Source organism: Thermobia domestica, chromosome 1 (assembly GCF_964235325.1).
Source record: "Thermobia domestica chromosome 1, izTheDome1.hap1.1, whole genome shotgun sequence".
Taxonomy (NCBI): Eukaryota; Metazoa; Arthropoda; class Insecta; order Zygentoma; family Lepismatidae; genus Thermobia; species Thermobia domestica.
The window spans coordinates 394802783-394826962 of NC_137454.1; the positions used below are offsets into that span (position 1 = coordinate 394802783).

Below are 24180 nucleotides of genomic sequence, written 5' to 3' on the forward strand. Positions count from 1 at the left end.
TAATTTAAAAGGGTTAAGAAACATTGTTTGGGATTAACAGAGGTTAACAATTGGGGATTAATTCAAAATTCAACCCTAATACTTTCACTTAAATGCCATAATTAGCATTTAATACTAATTCCTAATGCTTTTTCTTCAGTTCGCGACTTGTAATTTACGTGGAGAAAGATTTGATTTAAATCAAAAAAATCGATTTAAATAAAAAAAATCAACAAAAATGATTTTTTTTTTTAAAAAAAATCATGACTTTTTTCCACCCTGGTTCTAATTGTGTAGGATAATAAGTTGTGTTTGAAAACATAGTTATCTCCAGTTTTGTAATTTTGCTGCCTTTTTTCGCTTGTACGAAGTTTTATTAATAATAACCATTTTCTGTCCTTATCTCCCGTAATGCATAACCATTGTTTTCTAGCCGTCTTCTAAAATTAAGTACCAGTTTGTTGAATTTATGTTTCTTTACCCTTGTACCTATATGAACGTTTAGTTTTAACCCTATTTTTTTTATCCTTGTCACGCAGCAAGCTTGACATTTTTTCAACCGACGAAATAAAATCTGTAGTTGGGAAAATTTCAAAGGAAACACTAAAGTTGAACCCTATTTGCGATATGGAAATTAATTTTTTCGGGTTGTCATTATTCGTTAAATTACCTCTAATTCCTGGATTATTTTAGTTAAGTAGTTTGTTCTGCCCATTTGTAGAAGCATGCCTCCTAAATTCATAATATTTTGGTTAATTTGTGCATATTTATTTATTGTAGCTTTTTTTTTTTTTTTTTAATTTGATCACATTATTTTGAAATATGCCATTGTCTCAGGCTTCCTACTGGTCATGGGAGTCAGGGAAAATGGTGTAGGTCAGGGAAACGACTGTAAATCAGGGAAATTTTATAAAATACGTTTTTTCTCAAATTAATTGTACACTAATTTCAGCTTAGCCAACCATTAATGATCACAGTATGAGACGTTGCTCAGACTTTTATGGGAGATAAGTGGAATGTATGTATGAGCAATTGATTACTATTTGTCTCTATAGAATAAATGTTCTCATATATAAACATTCACCGTTATTTTTTCTTTATTTATGTGTCAACGTCAACGAACATCTTTCATGAAAGTCAGGGAATTTCCTGCGAAAGGTCAGGGAGAAGTCAGGGAAATAGATTTCTCCAGATCAGTAGGAACCTTATGTCTGTAACGAGGGGAGGATACAGCCCCCTAAAACGAACAAAGCGTTATAAGCGCTTCTGTATAATTTGTGTATTGAAATTTCTCTTTAATCAATTTTTTCATATATCTAATTTGTGTGAAGTTTGGAAGAGTAGAGTATAAGATTGCTCTTCAAATCCTTTAATATATACTTTGTTATTGCAGATGTTGCCACACCTCCTCCATATGACGTTGCCTTTCGCCTGGAAGAAGCCAACCGTCTGTTGCTGGAGGATTCGACCCCCGTCGATTTAGAGAGAGAAAGAAAAGTGAAATTCAGGGAAAATCTGGTGGAATTCGGAAACAGCGATGGCGAAGTTATTTCTTCTGGTAACTCATTTCAATAAAACTGTTTACTAACAGAATTTCACAAGGTCCACACATTTAATCTTCAATTTGCAATCTATTTATAGTCGATGTCAGTTGTTCCTAATCTTCGATATACTCTTTTGTTAGCTTTAATTTTATGCAATGCGTAGAATAATTTACTCATACAACAATGTTCTTATTTCTCCTATTTATTTTTACATAATAATATGTTTCTTAGTGCAATCTTTAGGGTTGACAAGTTTCTTTAGACATGCTTATAGCTAAATATATCAGCCTTCATTTAAAGAAAGTAATTGACTCTTTTTCAATACTGTTGATGTTATTTTTAATATTATTCAAAAAGGTTGTAGCCTGGATCTCTTTTGATTGTTGCATCTTTAAGAGTTCTGCTGAATAATTTAGTTGCAGTCTGCAACATACGGAGTTGTTTCGAGAACTCGGTCTGAGCCAGAAGGGAATCTCATGCGACTGTAGATTTTTTCGTTCTCAACAACGGTATATATTTTAACGGAAGTGCAAATTGAAATAACAGTGTTATTGTAGAAAACTTTCCAACTACCAAGACTGAAAATAGCTTTTAATTTTTATCTGTTGAAAGGAAACAGTTCACCATTAAATTAGTTGTTGTTTCATGACAAGACATCGGATTTTTTTGCAAATGCATATTTTGTTTGTTTATATGCATCTCTAATAAACTTATTAGAGTAGGAGGTAGGAGTTTGAAGTAACTATAATACAGCTCGAATTTAAAGTATTTTAGTGCATATAAATGCATATTTCAAAGGATGAAGCATATATTAGTGCTAAGGTGCATATTCAGGATATTCTATATATTTTTATTTCATACGTATACCTATAGCATGGAACAAATCAAGTTTTAGCTTGTATTTTTAATGCATTAAAATGTCTATGTAACAGAATAGCTTCTTGCATGGAAAGATGGAAAAATGACTAGTTTATGGAAAAACAATAATGTTAGCATCCGATCAGTAGAGCAAAGACGCTTACAATTGCCAAGAAGTTAAGAGAAATCTGATAATGATAGAGACCCATTATATTGTCTCGACATCAATTCAGAAACAAGAGATGCAAGGAATGCTGGTCAGTGAATGGTTAGTACTAGTTAATGAATTCAGCACAAACTCCAGTCAGCTTCTGATAAATTCGGGCACTCTATGGAAAATAAATTGACGGATATTCTTGCCAGAAACACATCCTATAAAATAATTGAAACCATCAGAAATACATTAGATTTCATCTTGCCTGAATATATATATTGCTAAACTTGCTCCTGTCTATAAATATTGTCCAATAACGTCTATTGATGTTGAGAGGTCATTTTTTGGATACAAATGTCTCTAGCTGGCATTAAAAAATGTAGAGAAACATCTCGTGATATTCTGTAAAGCTAATTACGAGAAGGAGTATTTTTTTCCAGTGGAAACATCTAGAAAGTGATGGTCGTATTACTTCGTATAAAATAAATGCACTCTAAAATACAAATTTTAAAAAGGAAAAGAAACTAAAGATCATATTCTCAAATCTCAAATTTCTGTGTGTTTTAAAAAGTTAGAAGAATATAAGCTGCATCCAAGGGCGCCCATCAGGGGGGGCAAGGTGGGGCGCTTCCCCCCCCCCTAAGAGGAAATTATACTTGGGAATATCGAAAACCCAATAGAATTTTTACATTAGTTACAGCAAAATTTGAAGCTATATTTGAAATTTCGCGTATACTTGCCCCCTCTTGGAAACCACAACATGGGCGCCCTTGGCTGCATCTGATGAAAATAAATTCTGAAGAAAAGTACCTGAAAGGTAAAGTACACTTTCGATGTTCTATTTCACTTATACAGAATTTTGTTACAACTTCGCTGCATGTTATAAATATATTGTTATTGCATTGTTAGTGCATATTTTAACATATTTAACAGCATATTTCATGGATTTTAAGTGCATAAAAGCCCGATGTATATTCATGACATAACAAATTGTAGGAACAAACCCTTCAACTCCCGATAACTATAGAATTAGAAATACTTGCCTGGAATTGTCCACAACGGAACATAAGATACAATATAATTTTGAGAAGGATTCTTGTAAGAAAATATTATTTTATTTATATGTGTAAGTATATGTTCGTGTCTACTGTTGTTCTCAGATGTTCGCTTCCTCGGGACCAAGGTGCGATTTGAGTATATCACCAGTTTAACCAGCTACAAGTCTATGTGGCCATCACAGAAGAATAGCTCGCAACCAGGGATGCACTCACTCGCTCCATAGTCGTGGGAGAAAGAATCGGAACTCAGAAGACCTGCCCTACAAGTGTATTATCTAAATGAAGTTTTGCGCAACGGAAAAAAAATATAAATAAACAAACTCGAAAATTTTGGAAAAAGTAAATAAAAAAAAAAAAGCTCAGGATTCGTGACATTCACTGATGGGTTCCCCGTAACGTTTCACTCATATCATTTTCCCTTCGATGATTCGTTTATCAGATTGATAGGAAGACGCACTATTGATCTTGACCAAAATCATGTTTTACTATTTAAAAAAAAAAAAAAATCTCTACTGTATCCTTGCTATATGAAATAAAACATAATTGTCAACCAGAAGCTTTTACTTGTTTCACCGAAGCTCTTCGTTATACAAACTATTTACATTCAGTTTAGGGGCACAACGATATATCGCATTATGCTTTAAAGAACTATTTTACCGTGCATGTCACAAATCGTGACCAGACATTTTAAAATATTACACGCACACAAACTCTCATAAAATTCAATTTATTACATATTCCCAATATTCAATAATTTTTTTATTAATATTCACTTATTCTCAACTATATCAAGGAATGTGCCTCTTATTATGGCATTCATATCTTTCATTTTAAAAAAAAAATCATAAATCTTATGTTTTGGCTGTTCACAGCAGCTATTATTACCAGGCACTCTTTTCACATATTTATTTATTTATTGCCTACACATACTATTACAAAGATACACATGAAATTACTAAATCCTTAACCTACACTAACCTAAAACACATTCACACCACACACTCACACCAACAAATTTGTTTATATACCGTAAAAACGTTTTGGTTGGCAGTCCAGGCCAAATTTCTTTTAATGGGAATCGAATTTGTTACTTTTAAAAAAAATGAATATTCGCACGGTGTAGAAAACCAATTGCCCCTATCGAAAACTTGTGACAAAACGACCTATCGTGCTTCTTTTATCAAAGTACAGCTTCGGTTTATTTTCTAATACTTTACGGATACGTTATAGGTTTAAAAAAAAAACTTTAAAAAATATATATATTGTATATAAATTCTATACCGGAGAACGTCATTCCTATCTTATTTGTCTAGCTTGGTTATAATAGACAGCCAAACGATGCATAGCCAAAAAAAAAAAAAAAAAAAAAAAAAAAAAAAAAAAAAAACCTGCATATAACCTTACACAAGATTTAGGCTTTCTTTGAATTACAGGAATTTAGATGGTCACTCTAAACGAAAATTTTACACTCGCATGTATATATTCCGTCAGTAGTTTGTTCTACCTTTTATTTCCCCCCTTTCTAGATAAGCTTAAGCCGTCACATATTGTCTCAGTAATTGTATAGATCCTACGGGAAAGGAATTTACGAAGACATGGTTATATTATTATAATTCACTGAATACTATATTCCAACTGTATAACTTGGTGAATTTCGAGGTTAAAAGAAAAAGTATTTCCAAATCCAGGCTACCAAGTTATTTCGATTTAAACCACTTCAGAAATAAAGTAAACATTACTTACAGTTTGGATGATTTTATAAGCAAGAAGAATCCAATGGTTGTCCTTACGAGTACCAGTTCATATTGACGAAAAATGGAGCTTTCTTGAATATTTCAGTTTCCAGAAGAACTAAAACATCACACACACACACACCTCTTATAATATTAACTTAACCTGGAACCGGTTAAAATTTATTAACCATCACGGTTCTTCAAAAAATTCAGAGTTCGACTTATGTCGTAATCAGCTTTCGTCCATAGTTTATATAGACGACAATTCACAACATTGGGCTGCTTCGCTTCACTAATTCTCCTCGCTACTCGCTCCGTTCCGTCCAAACAAATAACAAAAAAATATCGCACATTTTGCAATTGAACTCTTTTAGATCTTTTAGTAGAAAAATCCGTTCTGGAGCGGCTTCCTTTACCACTTTACTCCGATAAATATCTGACGGGCAGTGACTGGGGACTGCTCTCTTAAGGCTGACGCCATTACAGTACAACAACAATGTGACGTAACAGTACGAAGATTGAAGATGAGCTAATTATCAGAGAGTTCAAAGGAAAGCGACCAATTATAGATAATTCTGTAAATCTGTGCTACTGACGTCACACAAGACAAGATTGAAGATGATGCACCAAAACCGAGTGAATTTTGACGATTTTCTATCAAGATGGCTGAAAATCTAAAGAATTTTATGAAGAATAATTTTAGAATAAAATTTTAAAGAAATTTTTGGGAGTGTTTTCAGAATGTTTGGAGATAGAAAAAGCGTTCTATAGATGAAAAATAAAAGAAATAAGCAGAATTTTTTTTTTAAGAAATATAGGAAATTAAAATAGAAATTGACAAAACATAGACATTAAATACGAAATAAAATCCCAAACCTATTTTAATGCACTTCCTAACTTAATCCTACCTTCTAATATTACAAGAAAAATTAAATGACAACCTTACATCCTTACATATCCTATATTATATATTATTCTATACTATTATACAGGGCGTTCGAAAATTTTCAACATGATAACTCCATTTGGGAGGTATCATACTTTCCACTAAACGCTGTAATAAGGTTCACAATCCTCAGAATTCATTCAATTGAAAATACACAGCCTCCCATTGTGACACAATGGCTGTTCAGTACTCCGACGGAAAAAAAAAATAAGTTTCAATTTTGCTTTCTTTTGTCAAATAATAGCCCGTCTTCAGTATTAAACCAACCATAATTTTCATTTATTCCAATTAGATTATTAATTTTCAAATGTTAACAAGACGAAAGATTAATTTCAGACAGAGTTCCAAATGTTGATATCCCATTGAAATCGTTTATCCCTGTACGAACAGACGACATCCCCCGTTTCCCATGATATTCACGGGGTCGCCCATAAGGGCACCACTGGCAAGATAAATCACCAGTTAAAATAGAAATAAGCCGTAAAACAGCCCCATAACAACAAGCAAAGAAATTTCTAAGCCTACGCTAAGACTTGTCACAACACGGATTACAAATGATTATGAAGAACATGCGAATTATACAATGAATTTAACTGTTACAGTTTAACGTATTTTTTTCCCTTTCTTCTTTTATATTATTACAGGGCAACTTTGTATCGTTATAAATCACTTCTGTACAATCTTTCTCTGCAAGTGCAGTGATTCACACCAAAATCGAATCCCTTTATGAACACATCTTCCTCTTAAGGTTGAAGGGTTCTAAAATGGAAAAATTCAACAACTGACCTATTGATAAACTTGTTTTAAATTTTAGAACTCTAGCACTCATGTCAGCAACTTCATCTGTTGAGAAAGGCTGAAGCAGTTCAGTAAAACTCTTAAAAGCACAATAAACAAAATAGATCCAAACTATCACTTTTTAAATCCATCAGTAATTGAAATCTTTCGAACCTGTCGATTGTCATCTTGCGTCATTAAAAGTTGTTTTATGTATCAGAACCACTTTCTGTAATTTCGTTAATTTAAACTCACTAAAATAACATTGCTAACTTAAGTTTTTAACTTTTGTAGTTTTGCTCTTTTAGCTGTCTCTTCCTCCTGCGCGTATGCCATCAACCTTCAATAGTAAAAGTGATTTGACGCAGTCTATCCTCTGCGTACTTTCTTTTTACTTATTACTTAGTAGGAAAAGTACGCTAGAACTAGTGTTAGTGGTAATACACAAAATAAAACTGACGTTGTCTTGTTCGACATAAAATTGTTTAACGCTATAATTTCAAACCCCTTGTAAACACCAAATAATAATATTTTATTTATTCATCAGGAAATAACAGACATAAGTCCAAAAGAAAAAAAAAAAAATAGCCATTCATCCAAATACAAAAACAAATATGCATGCATAGAGATATAAAAAACAATAATCACGTAGATTATGAAGAGTGACATCTGGTTAATTGTTTATTAATAATACCAAAATCTCCAATGAATATAACTATAAGATTTGAGTAGTTGTTGGCCATAGATACATCAATTAAAGTAGGTACCCACTTAAAAATTTCTTAAATCCTACTGATTGTTTAAAGAACACGTAAGTTAACAATATTAATTAACTGCAGTTTCTTAGAATTTCATGCAGCAATTTAAGATTATATAAAGTTCTTTTTTCTGATAGTTTCAAGAGTCCAAGTGAATGTTTAATTTCATCATTGGTTTTGAGTGACAAAAATTTAAATTTCTAGCATAACCAGGAAATAAATAAACTGAAGAATTCAATATTATTATAGAAGTATAAAGGTAACCAAGAAAGTTCTGTCGCTTTTCCACCCACCACCTTCGAACATCGATAAGCCACCTAAGACGTACCTGGAAGATCAAAAATAGTTCCTATCAGCGTCGACGACCTACCAACGTTCTGGAAGGCCATGGATTCCATCGCGGTAGAACTTGGTGAGCCGTGAAGCGAAAAAGATATCAAGTGTATTTTGCAACTCTACAAGGGGTTTGAACTGACGTCGTGTAAGGTGATTGTCCAAGAAATGAAACAGGTGATAATCGCACAGTGCAATGTCCGGGGAGTATGGCGGATGCAATAGTGTTTCCCATCCAAGGCGTAGAATGGAGTCCCGGGTCATCCTAGCAGCGTGGGGCTTAGCGTTGCCCTGTAACAGAGGACCCCTTTCCGATTCAAAGTTTTGAATTTTTCTTGAACACGGATCAACTACTGACAATACACAGTTACATCATGGTGCTTTGACCAGCTGGTAGCAGTTCCCGATGCACGATGCCGCGAGTAGTCCACCAAACACACAGGTGGACCTTCTTCTGGTGTAGTGCTGGTTTCGGCTGTTTTGGAACCGGTTCATGGGATGCTAACCAATGATAACGGCGCCGCGCCGTGAAGCTTTGTACAGGATCCACTTCTCATCACATGTCAACAACCTGTTCAGAAATGGCTCCTTCCTCAGACGAGACAGCAAAGAAACACAGGTGTCTGCTCGCGTTGCCTTCTAGCCCGGACTCACAATGCTGCTGAATGGTTTCTCCACTCACAGTGAATTGTAGTTTCAGTTCCTCATATGTCTGGCCACTGTTCGCCTCAATTGATGCCTGAAGATCTTCATTTTGTACGTGTGTTTGTCTTCCGACACGCGGTGCGTCTTCGAGTGTCTCATCAGCGTCCTTAAATTTGTTAAACCACCCGGTGCATTGTCCGCTTCCTGCCCCGCTGCAGCGGCGTTTGATCCCAGTTTGAACTCGTACAGCATACACGCCCTTAAGACGCTCTGTAGAGGTCCCATGTTCACTCTGTTCTTACGCAAGTTCACGGTGTAACTGAACTGCCACAACCAGGTAGTATGTTGGATATACCCACACCAACTGGCCTTCGCCTTATCTCCGTTCGCATTCAACTTACTTTGTGACGGCCAGTTGAACACAGACCTCTACAAAAAGCGACAGAGCTTTCTTGGTTACTTTTATAATATACGGTACTGTTCCAAACACTAGAACAATATTCAAGATGACTTCTAACGTTGGTGAGATACAAGGAAAAACAAGTTATAATTAACACAAAATCTCTGGAAATCCATTTCATAAGCCTAAAAATCTCTTTGCTTTGGAAATAATCTATTCCAGATGCTTGTTAAATAATAATTTTTTTTATCAGATATTATACTCAGATCTTTAGTAGGCTCAATATGCGTAACATTCAATAAACTAAATATTATCAATAACATTTGTATAATAAATAGAATTAGTTCTATTGGAAAAAGTAACGGTAAGGGTTTCATTGAGATTTAAAGATAAAGCATTACTGCAAGACCATTTAATAACACTATTAATATTACTTTGAATACCAGCACAGCACTCAATAGAATTAATAGCACAATAAATTTTTAAGTCATCAGCATACGCAAGAAAATGACAATTAATGTACTCGTTCAAATCATTTACAAATAAAGGGAACAGAAGCGGTTCCAAGTTAGACCCTTACGGGACGCCTGAGAAGATGAACTACAGAGATGTAATCACGATATCTAACCACAAATTTTCTAGTAGAAAGATATGAGAAATGCCACCTAATAAAATTAATAGATAAATCATATTTGAATTTTCTTATGTTATAAGGTAATTTATCAAAGGGTTTAAAGAAATCAATATATATATATATATATACAGTGGCGTATTTAGGGGGGGGGCTTCCGGGCTTAAGCCCCCCCCGAAATCTTACCTACTATAGTAAAGTATATGAAATATCTTGCAGAATTTTCACATTTTCAGGCAAAGCCCCCCCCGAAAGTTAGCAAAGCCCTCCCCGAAACAAAATCGTAAATACGCCACTGTATATATATATATATATATATATATATATATATATATATATATATATATATAAGAGTATCAACTGTCCTTGGCTCTTAACTACTGGAAGAATATTTGTCATGAAACATGCCAAGTTAGTATTCGTTGATTTCTTTTTTATGAAACTGTGTTGTTGTTCCGTGATATCTGAAGAAATATGATTATACAAAATTTTGGGCAGAATAGAAATTGGTGTAAAGTTGGTTATTCTCAGGTCTTTGCCATTATTTTTTGAAACAGGAGAGACAATAACAGTTTTCCAACTATCAGGATAGGTGGCAGTAATTCAACTTTAATTAAAAATTGATATAAGGAGAGGAGCAAGAATATTCATAATACCTTTAATTATCATCTAATCCAGAAGAGGATTTAACCTTCAAACCTTTTATAACATTAATCACTTGGTCAACAGTAAAAGTAGGATAGAATTATTACCTGCAGTTAGAAGATGATAAATGAATTCAGACAAATTGGCCCAGGGATTGACAAGCTTATTAGGATCAGTTACTTATTCATCAGAAACAGTAATACCAGAAATAACGTTTATATTGTTCTTGTTAAGAAAACTCAAGAACTTCTGCGGATTACATGCTAAAGACGCTTCGATACTAAACATATACTTTGCTCTGTCCAATCGCAGATTGTTTTTAAACTGTTTACTTTAATTAATAAAGACGGTTGAATCTAGTCATCTTGTATTTTTTATGTACCTTATCTTTGACTTCCTGGAATAGCAAGTATGATACTTCCCAGTTTTAGGTTTGTATACAGAAATATTATTGTTCATACTAGTTATTATAGCGTTTTCGAGAGCTTCAACAGCTAAATTAACATTTTCAACTAGTAATATATCAGTCCAGCCAACCTCAGTTAGCTCACCGTATAACGCCAAATAATTACCCCTATAAAAAGCCTAGCTAGGTATTAAAAAAAAAAAACTTACCATCGAATGTACAAACCAATTTAAAGATAGTAATTTCAATTATTTCAATAGGGTAATGATGGAAATCGGATTTTACAATAGGTCCCACTCCTTTAGTAGCAGATAAAATTAGATACAACCAAATCAAGATTGGAAAGACTCGAAATTAGATCCTAGTGATTAAAATCATATATATATATATGGTGTCCATAAAGTCCTTTGCCACCCTAAAACTCGGAATTCGTATATGTCAAAACGAGGAAACACGTATTTCATCATTTCAAAAGTACCATGTATTGAGGGAAAACAAAGTTGCTCCAGGGTCCCTCGGATGATCCCAGACGGGGTCCAACTCAAAATTTTTAAATGGCAAGGGGTGTAATGTAGTATATCGTTTGAAAGCTATTTTCAAAAGAAAGACGATGTAATAAGTTTCGATGCTCTATAGTAAACCTGTACAAAATGACGGCAGGTCAAAATGTTAATACAGTTTGCATTAAAAAGTCTTTGGCCACCCCTAGAAATCTGAAATGGCTCAACAGATATCAAAACTGAAAAACACGTATTTTATCATTTCAAAAGCACCATGTATTGAAGGAAACAAAGTTGCCCAGGGTCCCTCAGAAGGTCCCAGATGGAGTCAAACTCAAAATTTTCAGGAAGAAAATTCGTATTGGTCCAATTAACTTTAGATACATTGTAATCACCAAGTATTAGAATATCATACTCAAGTGGATTAATATTCTTTAACATGTTGCCAAAGAAATTATCAAACGCATGAAAAGATGAGTTCAGGTAATAAGCACAAAGTTTAGTAAGTTCTTACCAGCTTTATTAGCAAAATCTAAAACAAAATTCACTAATTTTTTCAAGATTTGTTCTAACCTTTTTAATGTTTTTGTTGACAGCACGTAACCTCCTCCACCTCTTTCGGTTCATATACTCTGTTAGCTCTAAAACAACTACAAGTATTGGAAAAATAACATTTATTTTTATGAATATTACTAAAAACTTTCAGTCACAGCCACAACATCAAACGAACAGCCCACAAGGTCAGGAAAAAAATAAACAGTTGATTTTTGGTTCTAAGTCCTCGCTCATTCTGATACCAAATGTTAATATTGTTAGGATTAGGATTTTTAGATTTCTGGGCTAAGGCCATTTAACCCTTCACGTTTTGAGGAATGACGTCCCTCAGCGAGTACACAATCCGGGGAAAGGGAAGGAAGGAAGCGGCCTGGGACCTATAAGTTAAGTACCACCCCGGTATTTGTCTAGTGTGAATGAGGAAAACCTCATTCAGGGTGGCTGGCCTGAAAAAGCGTTTTACACTTTTTCGATCGAGTGCCCAACTGGGAATTGAACCCGGGACCGCTCGTACCGAAGGCGAGAGCGTTAGCGACTACGGTACGTGGGGTCACTTTAATATTGCTATTTGATCGTTTCTATACTTCTACGTGAATCACTCGAGTTGTCCGGAATCAGAGGATGTTCTCAACTTCCCATAAAATGGATCAATAAGGATACTCCTAGCCATATTTCCGGAACATTGATTGCCTGAATATGAAATGATGAATAAGATTGATACTTTGTTCTCAATTTAGTAGACTTAAAGGATTTGACATTAATTAAAAATTGATACAAAGATAAGAGCAATAATATTCAGAATATCTTTAATTATAAACACTTGTAAGACCGTATATGCTCATACAAAATATCTTCAACAGAGACATCAGGACCAAACCTAGTTACAAAGAAAGCCTTTTCTAGCATTTGAAATCAATTTTGCTTTATGATTGCTACATCCAGTGTTCAGTTCACGAGGATTTTCCGTATTCACTCTACCTAAGTTTTGATTAACAACTACAGTAGATTTCTTGTTTAACAATTTCCTCCCATTCTTCAGTCCATGTTGTATAATTGTTATCTGAGGACTTATCGACAATGAGTTCCACCTTCTGATTTTGATTTTGATTTTGATTAGTCGTCGTAAAACTAGAAAAATTAGCTTCATATTGATATTCACTTAGCTCATGACCAGTTCTAATTCATGATTATTAGAAACTTCAAATCCTTCAGAATAAACTTGAGCGCTTGGCTTTCTTGTCTTAGACCAGCAATTTCTGATCTTAAAGCTTTGATCTCATTTCATATTAGTAAATGAGATTTCAATTTGTTTTTGAATGGCAGCCAGAGATGACAGCTCCACTTTATTTAATATATTTACGTTTATTGCCTGAGATTCAGTCGTAGCTTGGTTCATGATAGTTTTTGCATTGACATCATGGTTTTCTATATTCATAGGTGTGTCAGTGTCTTGGAGGCCGTAATTTTCTGATTACAGCAACTTGAAAACTTAAAACTATTGTGTAGGTTATCATTCCTACCACCAGATTGAATCTGTACGCATTCATAGTGAAATTTGGTACCACAAACAATGCATTTTAGAGCTTTTCACCTACCATAAAATCGGTGCATTACAATGTGGACAATTACCAGGTTTTGGCGTACTTATATAAATCACATATAAGTATAGGCAAAATCCAGAAATCTTCACCGCTCTTGTTCAGATGGGTAAGGACAGGATTAAGAAACAAAATGAACAAATAATGCAACAATAGAACAAGCAATAAATAAATAAATTACGCTTCTCGAGTCTGTCAGAGGATCTAAAAACAACAGAAGACCGCTCGACCCTTCAAAGGACTTGAAAGAGCTAGGATAATAAATAATAATAATAACAATATTTTTTTAATCAAGATACTCATTCTGATGTTTATAAAGTTAGATGTAATAAGTCCTACATTGGCATGACAAAACGTTAAGTCAAAACTAGAATTAAGTAACATTTTAGAGATTCAAAGATAGAAGGCTACCCATTCCTAATATATATAAACATTTGTTTCAGAACCGCATCTTCCGTATCGAAAGGAACACATGTAAATCGTTTCTTATTTGCATTAAAATTCCAGTTGTTAATACAGACAGAGGAAATTTAAATAAATAATAGGATACAATCATAGATACTTCTATTAACATAGAATAACTTTACATGTTGATAATTTTACCACGAGTAGATCTACATGCAATTTTTGTAATCTGTTCCTTGATCTGTTAAGATTATAGAAAATAGAAACAGACCGATGTGATCTATAACGCATGTTGCAGTTTGGAGTTCTAATTGTTTTAGATGATTACTTATTTACAGATAGGAATCTTCTCTTTTTTTTTTTTTTTTTTTTACATACAGCTAGTAGCACCTAAAATTTCCAATTCATCTTCCTTAAATGCTCCAATAAAGACAAGAAAACAGTACTCGAAACTGTCACCCTCAAAACAATAATATTGAATATTATAAGGTCAGATTAATTTTATTGTATTGTATTGTATTTATTTCTTTTGTATGAACTTACAAGTATGAGGACTGTCCTCAAGTATGTGTAACATGCGTCATATGTACAAAAAATTTACATGAGTAAAATAAAGTAATATTACCTTGTCATGATATTTACGTACTCCTCAATCGTATAACAAAAATTTTCTAATAGAAATAATTTTAACTTTTTATGAATTGGCAACATGTTGTACAACTTGACACCACCATAACTTACACTTTTTTGATACATTGCTGACCGGTGATTACACAAATGAAAATCATTCTTATTTCGCGTATTATGATTATGTACATCCTTATTTTTGTACATAACATGTGTTCTTTGCTCAGTATACCCTGTTAAACTACAAGGAATAAATAAATTTGTAAATTAATTTCTAACAAGTTACTTTACATCAGATTTTCTCAATCTATTTTATACCATGTCCCCCTCCCCCAACCCCTTTTATTTATAACATCCTCTTAGCAGCGACGCGTATAAGTAATTTCCGGTCTGTAATAAGCTTTTGGATTATTGATGGTTATCACTTACAGTTGTACAGGGTATATATATGTAAGCCTTTACACACACGTAATATTATACAAAGAATTACAATTACAAAAAATTGCAAGCGAAATCAATCCCTTTCCAGTTGTCGACGAAATCTTGCATCGTTTTTGTATTTCTACCATTTCTCTTTTATTCCAGTTGTTGTTTAAACGATTCCTTATTTGTTTAAAATTTTGTTTAATAGTCTTTAAAGTATGAACGTAAAAAGTCTAAATAAGAAATTCAAAATAATCTTTAAAAATATATTTTTCCAACTACGAGATCCTTAGATTTATGTTTTTCACATTCCTTCGCGAGCTCTCGGGACTTACCTAAAAGTCACGACCTCCAGGTTGAGAAATAACACTTTACATCAATTGGTTATATGTGAGAGTAGACAAAGTATACTAATGCTGAATGTACATCCAGTATTTAATTTATGAGGAAAATTCATTTCTTACTTTTTATTATCAGTGTTATTAGTACTACATAATGTTTCAACATTTCCAGGTTGTTGCATCTATAACTGTATCCTCTTCAAGTATCAAGTATCGATCATAGAATCATGGGACAAAGCACACTGCATATGGGGCTGTGGGCTCTTCTGTTCATGTAGGAATTTTCGTCATCTCATATTCTACAGTTATGTATGTTCTCTTTACCTGATTATGTTTAAGGTCGCTTCATCAGAAAATGCTACACGTTTAACAGGGTGTCTATCGGTCACGAAAGTCACGAAATCAGAAAACGGTCATGAAAGTCAAGAAAAAGTCACGAAATTTAGCTTGTAGGTCACGAATTTTTTTATCTGTACAAATATAAGTATAGACTGAAAATTTTCGTTCTATAAAACGTCAAAATTTACCACCAAAAATGTCTATGGTCTGCTTTAGACGGTACCAAATCACAAGCGAAGCACTCTTCTATCGCATGCATGAAAATTTGTCCCAATTCGCATCCAAATCGCTCTTGAGAATGTTACTAAATTTTGTGGTTTGGAAAAGAAAAGGTCACAAAAAAGTCACGAAATTTCATTTTGGAATTTTAGTAGACACCCTGTTTAAGGAATTCTGTGTTTTTATCACTGGCTCATAACATTTCAATATCGAACCCGTTCTTATGAGCTCTCCCCGCTGGTCTAGTGGCTACCACGCACCTTTAGTGCTTGGGGTTCTGCATTGGATTTCCAGTGGATTAGCCTTGAAATTTGAGCGTATTACGAAAATTCAGATTCCACGTTAAAATGTAGTTCCACTTCTCACAAAACCTCGATGCTCAAACTTCTTAATCCTAAGTGTCTATTAATCAAATGGTGTAAACAGGTTCAACAAGAAATTTTTAAGCCTTGCACTCAACAACCAACCAGAATTACGACGGAGAAATGAATTGGGATCCCTTTAGCTTCGCGTGTTTCTGTTTCTACGATGTCACTGACCAATGTGACGAACCGTATATAGATCAAACCAAAAGGAACATTTCTACTAAGAACTGTCAACCCGCAGCAATTATCCAGACTGCTATTGGACCTTAAGAAAAATAAACATGATATCGTTAATATACGAGTAACGAAAAAACAAAAAAAAAAAAAAATGACAACGTAAAATAAAGGAGTCTTTTTACTGGCACAATACACCGAAGATCCCAGTTCGAATATCGGTGCAGTCATGCACTTTTTTTTTACTCTTGTGCATTATTGTTGAGTATCTTTTAGAAAACGATACTGGACAATCTGATCGCTATTGGCTGCCGATTTCTTATTAGTAGACATTTGTCCGGATACCTTGTATAAAGAGGAACATTTTCTTACTAGCAGTTGTAAGTAAAACTCTATATAGACTAATTTTGTGTCTTGTAATGAAGCTTGTGTGCTGTTATAAAATTTTTGGTGTAAGATGAGAAGTATTTGCTTAAAGACAGAAATTGACGCATTTTTAATCGAATTATTAAAATGATAAGTGTAATAATCTTATCTCTTTTAATCATTTGATGCCGGGAAATAGTTTATCAGATGTTTATTTAATTGGGTAAAGGTTACTGAAGACTATCTCAGAGGGGTTCAAATAAATGAATAAATTAGTGGTGAGAGATTTGTTATTTCATAAGTTGAAGGGAAAACTAATTTAATTTATATTTTCAGATGATGGCTATGAGGAAATTCTTGACGGAGTGAATTCAGATGACAATAACCAGACGACTTCAGACGCTCAAGAGGATAAAGTTCGTTTTGATTCTCCTACTGAGCAGAAGAGTGATGAAGATGTAGAAGGTGCTAACGATACAACTGGGAAGGATGTTTCTAAGAGTACTCCTGAAGAAGAAATTCCAGAAGATATTGAGAAAGAAGAAGACGTTGATTCGTCGGAAGCGAAATCAACTATCGTGGCTGAAACAGAAGAATGTACTGCACAAGATGTTCCATGTAGTTCCTCAGAGACTTCTAACAATTGCAGTGAAAACGTAAATGGGGAGAGCAATGATGAGAAAGACGTGCAGATAGACTATTCGTGTGAAAGTAGTGCCTGTGTTTCAGCGAGTTGTGAATCGAGTGACGGTAAAATCGAAATAAGTAGTGTGGAAGTCTTACCGAATACTTCGTATACAAGTACAGATGGTAATACTGAAAATAATAACAAAAGTCTGATCAATTCAACGGATGAAAATAGTGTAAATTGTGTTTTAGAAAATAGTGAAATATCCGGTAATCAAAACACAGACGTAGAACATAGTGTGTACTTTGCAAAGTCGATTGTCGAAAATGAAAATGAAAATGAATGTGTGACTTCCACAAATATAAAGACAGAAGTTAATTCAACGAGTGCGGTGGAAGTGTGTTCGAAAAAAGACGAAAATAAAGTTACGATAAAAGACAATAGAACATCGAGAGCGATCTCGAAGAAAACTGCCGTTTCTAGAAGTAATAAAAGCATTGGAGCAGAAAAATTACAATCAACAGCACTAAAACAATCGAAGAAAACAGAAGAGAGGAAGAGACAGAATGAACCACAACGATCCCATGTTTCAAATGTTTTTCAGAAAAGAAGCGGGAAGGTCCATCCCCTGAATATTCCCCAGCGTCAGGAATCACCGAAGAAGCAAGTTCCGCAGCCAGTGAGTAATCAATCGCCTAACAAATCAACACTCAATTCCCAAGTGAAAAACACGAGATTCTGTAGAAATAGTTCTCTCACCAGGGATAGAACAAGAACGGAAAGAACCAAATCCTCGAAACAAACGGAAGAGAATTCATCTCGAAGTGTTCCTTCATCTCAAGGTGTAAATAAGAATTTAACAAAGAAGGACGAAAGAGTTAGTGTACGGCGTGAAGCTTCTCCAACGAAATCCGAGAAGTCTTTCAGCAGATGGAGCTCCCTTCAACTCCCTCGATATCAAGGCGAAAGGTCCATTTATGGGCTGAGTGCGGAACAGCTTGAAGAGAGAAAGAGGTACCGTACATCGTAACACATTTGCTTATTTTTCTTCCTTTCTTGCATTTTTATATTTTCATTTCACTTATTCACAGATTTGGCTTTCAGTTACGTAATTATTTCTTCCTTTGGTTTGTTTTACATTCACTAAAGTATCTTGTTGTAGTAGAATTATAGTTTATCATTATCATTTTAAATTTCAGTTTTATTGCAAACTTGCAATTGCTTTTTACTGTAATATTTTTTTTTATTTCTTTTGCTTTTGTTTTCAGATAATTCAATACCAGAGATAAACTGAGTATTGGGATAAGATGTTCACTGAAACACTTTTCATGCAACTTCGGTATGTTTATCATTGCAATTATTATTATTATTATTATTATTATTATTATTATTATTATTATTATTATTATTATTATTATTATTATTATTATTATTATAGCAGTTGCTCCATTTACACTGACTGGAAATCACTCTTAAGGTATATTTTAAAAAGTTTACAATGAATACATTTCACACTTGCATAATATTTATACATTGTGTACTTTTAAATATAACAAAAGATCGTCAGCTGAGTAATTCTGATCGTCGATGAGAAAAATTGGCCTTTGACCTGATGCGACCTTGAGCTATGTGACTGTGGACAATATTAAATTTTGTTTCAAGCTGGGTAAAACATTTACACAAAGATTGGAAATGATGAAACAATTGTATGGTGATGAGTGCTTATCTCGTACACATGTGTTCGAGTGGTATACGTGATTCCGGGACAATCGTGAGTCCTTGTAAGACGACCCAAAGCCAAGCAGACGAAAAAAGAAAAATCGCCATGCGTTTGTGTAACAAGTACGTGAAGTGATCGCCCACGATGTGAATTCGACTGTGAGGCGGATGACTGAGAAGTTAAATACAACGAAAGACATGATTCACGAAATTTTGACAAAGGATTTAAAGAAACAGAAAGTCGGTGCTTGATTTGTTCCGCACATCTTAAGCGATGACCAAAAACTTGCTTGCGTTGAACATTGCAAGGACCTGATTAAAACAGCCAGACGGAACAGAACATTCCTGAAATCGATTGTAACTGGTGATGAGACTTGATGCTTCAAGTGGGGCCCGCAAACAAAGCTTCAAAGTGCTACGTGGAAGTCCCCAGGTTCTCCGAAAGCGAAAAAATTGCGTTTTCAAAAGTCACATGAGAAGACAATGTTGATTTGTTTTTACGATTCCAAGGGTATTATACTTCGAGAATTCGTTCCAAAGAATCAAACTGTTAACGGTGAATATTATCTGGGTGTTATGGAACATAGGCCCAAGTATCGAGCGCCAGGCAGTTGATCTTTATTGCACGACAATGGTCACATTTCGTTAGTTTTTGACTTTAAAAAAAATGTGCTTCCACATCTTCCATATTCGCCTGATTTATCGCCGTGTGACTTCTTCCTATTCCCAAAATTAAAATTGGCCATGAAAGGAATATTTTATGATAATGTTACACATATCCAGTTTGCCGTGACGAGGGTCATTGAGGCGATTCCGAAAAAGGACATTAAAAACTATGCTAGCATCGGTTAAACGTGCTCAACCTAATAAAATATCTAATTCGTTTTGTTTAATTTAAAAAATTCCGTTATCTTTATGATCACGTTTTAGACTTAACACAGTTCACATTATAATAATTCATTCTCCAATACCTCTTCTAATGTTATGTAATGTTTACTTAATACCCAAGGCAATGACCAGGAAGGGCCGCGGTGGCTCAGTGGTAGAGCGCTTATCTCAGGTGCGTGGGACTCCTAGTTCGATCCCAGCTCGCGCTAAGTGGGCTTCGTGCGTAGGTTTTCTTGGGAGTTCTCTCCTTCCTTCCCACTTTCTTCATTCCACTATTTCGTTCATTATCATCATCGCAGTCTCCCGTAATTTTGAAGCATAATCTTGGAAATTTAAAAAAAGAGGGACAACTTATCTTAGATCATGTTAGATCACCTAAGGTCATCTTATTTGACGGAGGTCAAGGTCATGTGAGATAAAAAAAATGGTCAATTTTCCTCAAGAAGAATCAGTAACTGCTATATTTTATAAGTGTATTACGAATCAATTTTGTCAGAAATATGGAAAGGTGCTTTGTAATAGTAGTAAGGAGATGTCTTTAAGTAACTCATGAACAAATTTTTTTGTAGTCTTTAAGAATTCATAATAAAGTAAGAATTCATTTGACTTTAGTATGTTTAGATGAAAATTGGTTGAACCAATACACAACCCAACTGTCTATTCCATATAGAGGATTTCAACCACTTCCGGTTTTAGTAGAGAGATGCGGATGAAGATGGTATTTTTTCTTCACACGCTGAATCGATCCCAAAATAAAACGGGTCGTCGTTGTCTATTGCTTTGTTTTTATAGCATTAAAACCAGAAATAGTTATTTTTCTATTTTCGGTTTGAATAAAGGATTAATGGATGAGATAGGATCTATTTGTGGGATACTGAATCTATGGCATAAAACCACTTCCCGATGTCTCTCACCGTTTTTGGTCTGACACCTGTCAACAGTCAGACAGACAAAGCCGTTCTATAAGACATCTAATACTTTATGTATAACATAGTTTGGATATCTAAAACTGAAAGACTCCAGCGAACTGAATAAATCTGTAAACACAGAAGTTATTGAGAAGAACATGGCTGTGGAAAAACAGATTGATTATGGATACAAAAGAAAAAACGAGAGATGTTTCTTACTATTTTTGTACTTCAGGGCGTGATACTCTCGTTCTCTAGAATAGTTTGAAAATGAAACTAAAGAAAAATACTGTTCCATTTTAATAAAACCCCGTAGGAACAGTGATAATAATTTTAGTTAGCAGTCAGTCGTTGCTGCTTGATTATGTCGAAAAGAAATTGTGACATGAATATGAGAAATTGAAGTAGTTTTGACCTCTGACCAAGCTTTTCCAAACGTTTATTAAAAATCTGTAGTCAGTGCTCGAGTCGTGTTCCTGCAGTCCAGTAGGCGAGATAGTGTAGTGGGGAACGACCTACACGCTGAGGCTTGATCTTGTATGAAGTGGTCTGTGCACCCATCAATTATATTGGATTCAGATAGGTTCCGTCTTTCATACCCTCGGTGTTGCATAAGGACGGAAAATGCAAAAGGTATAATGATTATTGTCTTACACTTTGTTTGACTTCTTTTTACAAGTTATAATTGCTTTGTTTCTTCCTGTCGAATGTTGACCACGGCACCCGAGTAATAGAATCTATCGGTGGGTGTCTACGTCTTGTAAAGCTAGTTCCGTCCTGTTCTTTCGAAACATATCACTAAAATGTAAAGAAACAAATAACCAAAAAATGCCAATTTGCTACTTTAAGGTCCTGCAGAAGGACTACATGAAATTATAAAGACAAGGCGGTGTTTTTTACTGTGTTCACCATAATCGGAAATTTTTAATACGACTTGTCTCCTTACAGGGTGTCCCAGAAGTAGTTGCTTTAGGCACTTGTTAGGTGCGTTTAGGTTAGGCTGTATGATTGATGTTGTTTGTTTCTTGTTTAGTTTGTGTTGTGGTCCGTATCATCGGACTGCACCCGTATCATCCTCGTTTGCTGCACGCACGCAATGAGGACGATCCCGATCACCCTATCGAGTTTGCTGAGTGGTACCTGCGGACGGTGGAGGAAAATTCCAACTTCAAGGACCACATAGCCTGGACGGACAAGGCAAAGTTCCATGTGTCAGGATCAGTGAACCGTTACAACTGTGTGTACTGGCTTCGTGAAAATTACCGAGGAATTCAAGAACATTCCTGTTCAGATGTGCCGCGATGCGTGCAGAAATGTGCGTCGTTAATGGCCCGCAGATAAATCTTCAAATGGAGAATAGGGATTAGATATTGTAAAGCACTTGATTTTTACATCATTCCTCTGTACCTATAATTATGTTTCATGTCATTCTTGTTTATAATATAAATGTTGTGATCACTCAAATGGTGAGTCCACTACTTTTGGTACATCCTGTATACCTAAAGTCTTTTGAATGAATGTTATTACTGTAATAACTAAATTCCATTCCGCTAGAGCGAACAAACAACTCTCTCTATTAGACAAGGCATGTTGCAGTTGTCTAGTGTATGATCATAGAGCAACTGGCTGGTTTTCCAGAAGAGATTTACTACATCGGAATTCTCTATCGGAATAGCTCTATAGTTCCCTTAGCGTGCTAGATCAATATCGAAAATGCGAACTATTCAATAGATATTCATGCGAACTATTCGACTACATCGATATGGTATTGTCAAGGTACTTGAACTTAACCATTTAACGGAATGTTTTCAAATCAATGACAAATAAACGAAAGGAAAGAAATTATAAATACTTTTGTAGGAATATGGAACGAAATATTTCTTTTCTTTTCCTCATTCTCTGCCAATTTTAATGTTGCGTTAAACAGCTTAGCAAAAACATAGAATATGCATTTGCCTGAAATTTGCTGAGGCTCTAATATTTGATAGGTTTCTTTCCACTCTTTTCCTTATTGGTTGTTGCAGTAATATTCATATGTGTTGATGTTAAATTAAGGAATAGTACAGAAAATGCCTTATTGTATATCCTCTGGTTGTTTAGAGAATGGTCACCGAGTGTTGTTGCGCTGTGTTGCAGGATGGCTGAGGCGTCTGCTGAGAAGCGTCGGGCTGCGAGGGAGCGGAAGGCGCAGGAGGAGGAGGAGAAGCGTCGGGAGAACGAAATGGTGTTCAAAGCGTGGCTGGAGTCCAAGAAGAGTCTGACGGCCAAAGACAAGTCTTCTGCCAAGAGTAGTCTCAGCGATGTGGACAGCTTCAGTGAGCGCAAGGCGATGTCCCAGAAGGCCTACAAATCTTGGTTGGAGAAGAAGAACTGTGAGTTAAAGAAGCAGAAGCAATTGATGGAGATGGAGAAAAGACAGAAACAGGCCCAGATGCAGCAACGTGTCAGAGAAGAAAGTGAAGTTGCTTATAAGCGGTAAGTAATGCTGTTAGTTTCAGACATATCTATTCTAACCTGATTGTACATCACATTTGTCGAGCTTATCTGTAATAAAATGTCATAGTCTTGCGAAACCACGTGTTGACATTTTGATTCCATTAATTTTATTTCTTTGATTTAATAATAATGGAAGTCCAGCACTTACCCAAAGCATCCGTATACACGTGCAGTTCGCAGGTAGTTCCAGTGATATTTGCTCGTCATTATGAGTGCATTTAAAAAACCTACGTTACTCGAAGATAGGCTACAGCTGTCACTATTTCAGAAGCGGTGGAACAGTTACGTATACATCAATCAGAACTAAGTTGTGTGGAATGATGCGGTGTTTCACCATTGCATAGATTTGTCAGAATTAATTTACTCCGTATAGACGGTGGAGAAGAAAAAGATAACTCAAGTCATAAAGCAAGGAAACCCGTGGAAAATTCTTTATCAACACTCAAACATTGTTTCTACAGGAAAGAAAACGCACATGCTGTCGAGAACCCTCCGCTAGTGTGGTGGCTATCGCGTGTTTCTTTGGTGCACGTGGTCCCGGGTTCGATTCTCGGTAGGAGGACACAAAAATTCAATTTCACAATCATTACTTTCATTAATCATCCGTTTACTTTAGCCTAAAGGTCATAACCGTGGGACGTTAAACTAAAAGATTTGATTTCGTTTTACAATGGCGGTGACGAATATCTCTGAAACTGTTTGCGGATGTATAAAATGAAACTGTTTGCGTAAGAATTGCGTCTTTTTTCCAATTCGAATCAA

General features: G+C 34.9%; 1 protein-coding gene across 1 annotated transcript in view; it reads left to right on the forward strand.

Annotated features, from left to right (window-relative positions):
* Positions 1 to 24180, forward strand: part of LOC145665348 (uncharacterized) — a 46533-nt gene that overhangs the window by 13557 nt on the left and 8796 nt on the right. Inside the window, exons 3-5 of the mRNA XM_081732648.1 lie at positions 1373 to 1537; positions 17116 to 18421; positions 23059 to 23397. Of these exons, the coding sequence (XP_081588774.1) occupies positions 1373 to 1537; positions 17116 to 18421; positions 23059 to 23397 (1810 nt within the window). The remainder of the gene's footprint in view (positions 1 to 1372; positions 1538 to 17115; positions 18422 to 23058; positions 23398 to 24180) is intronic.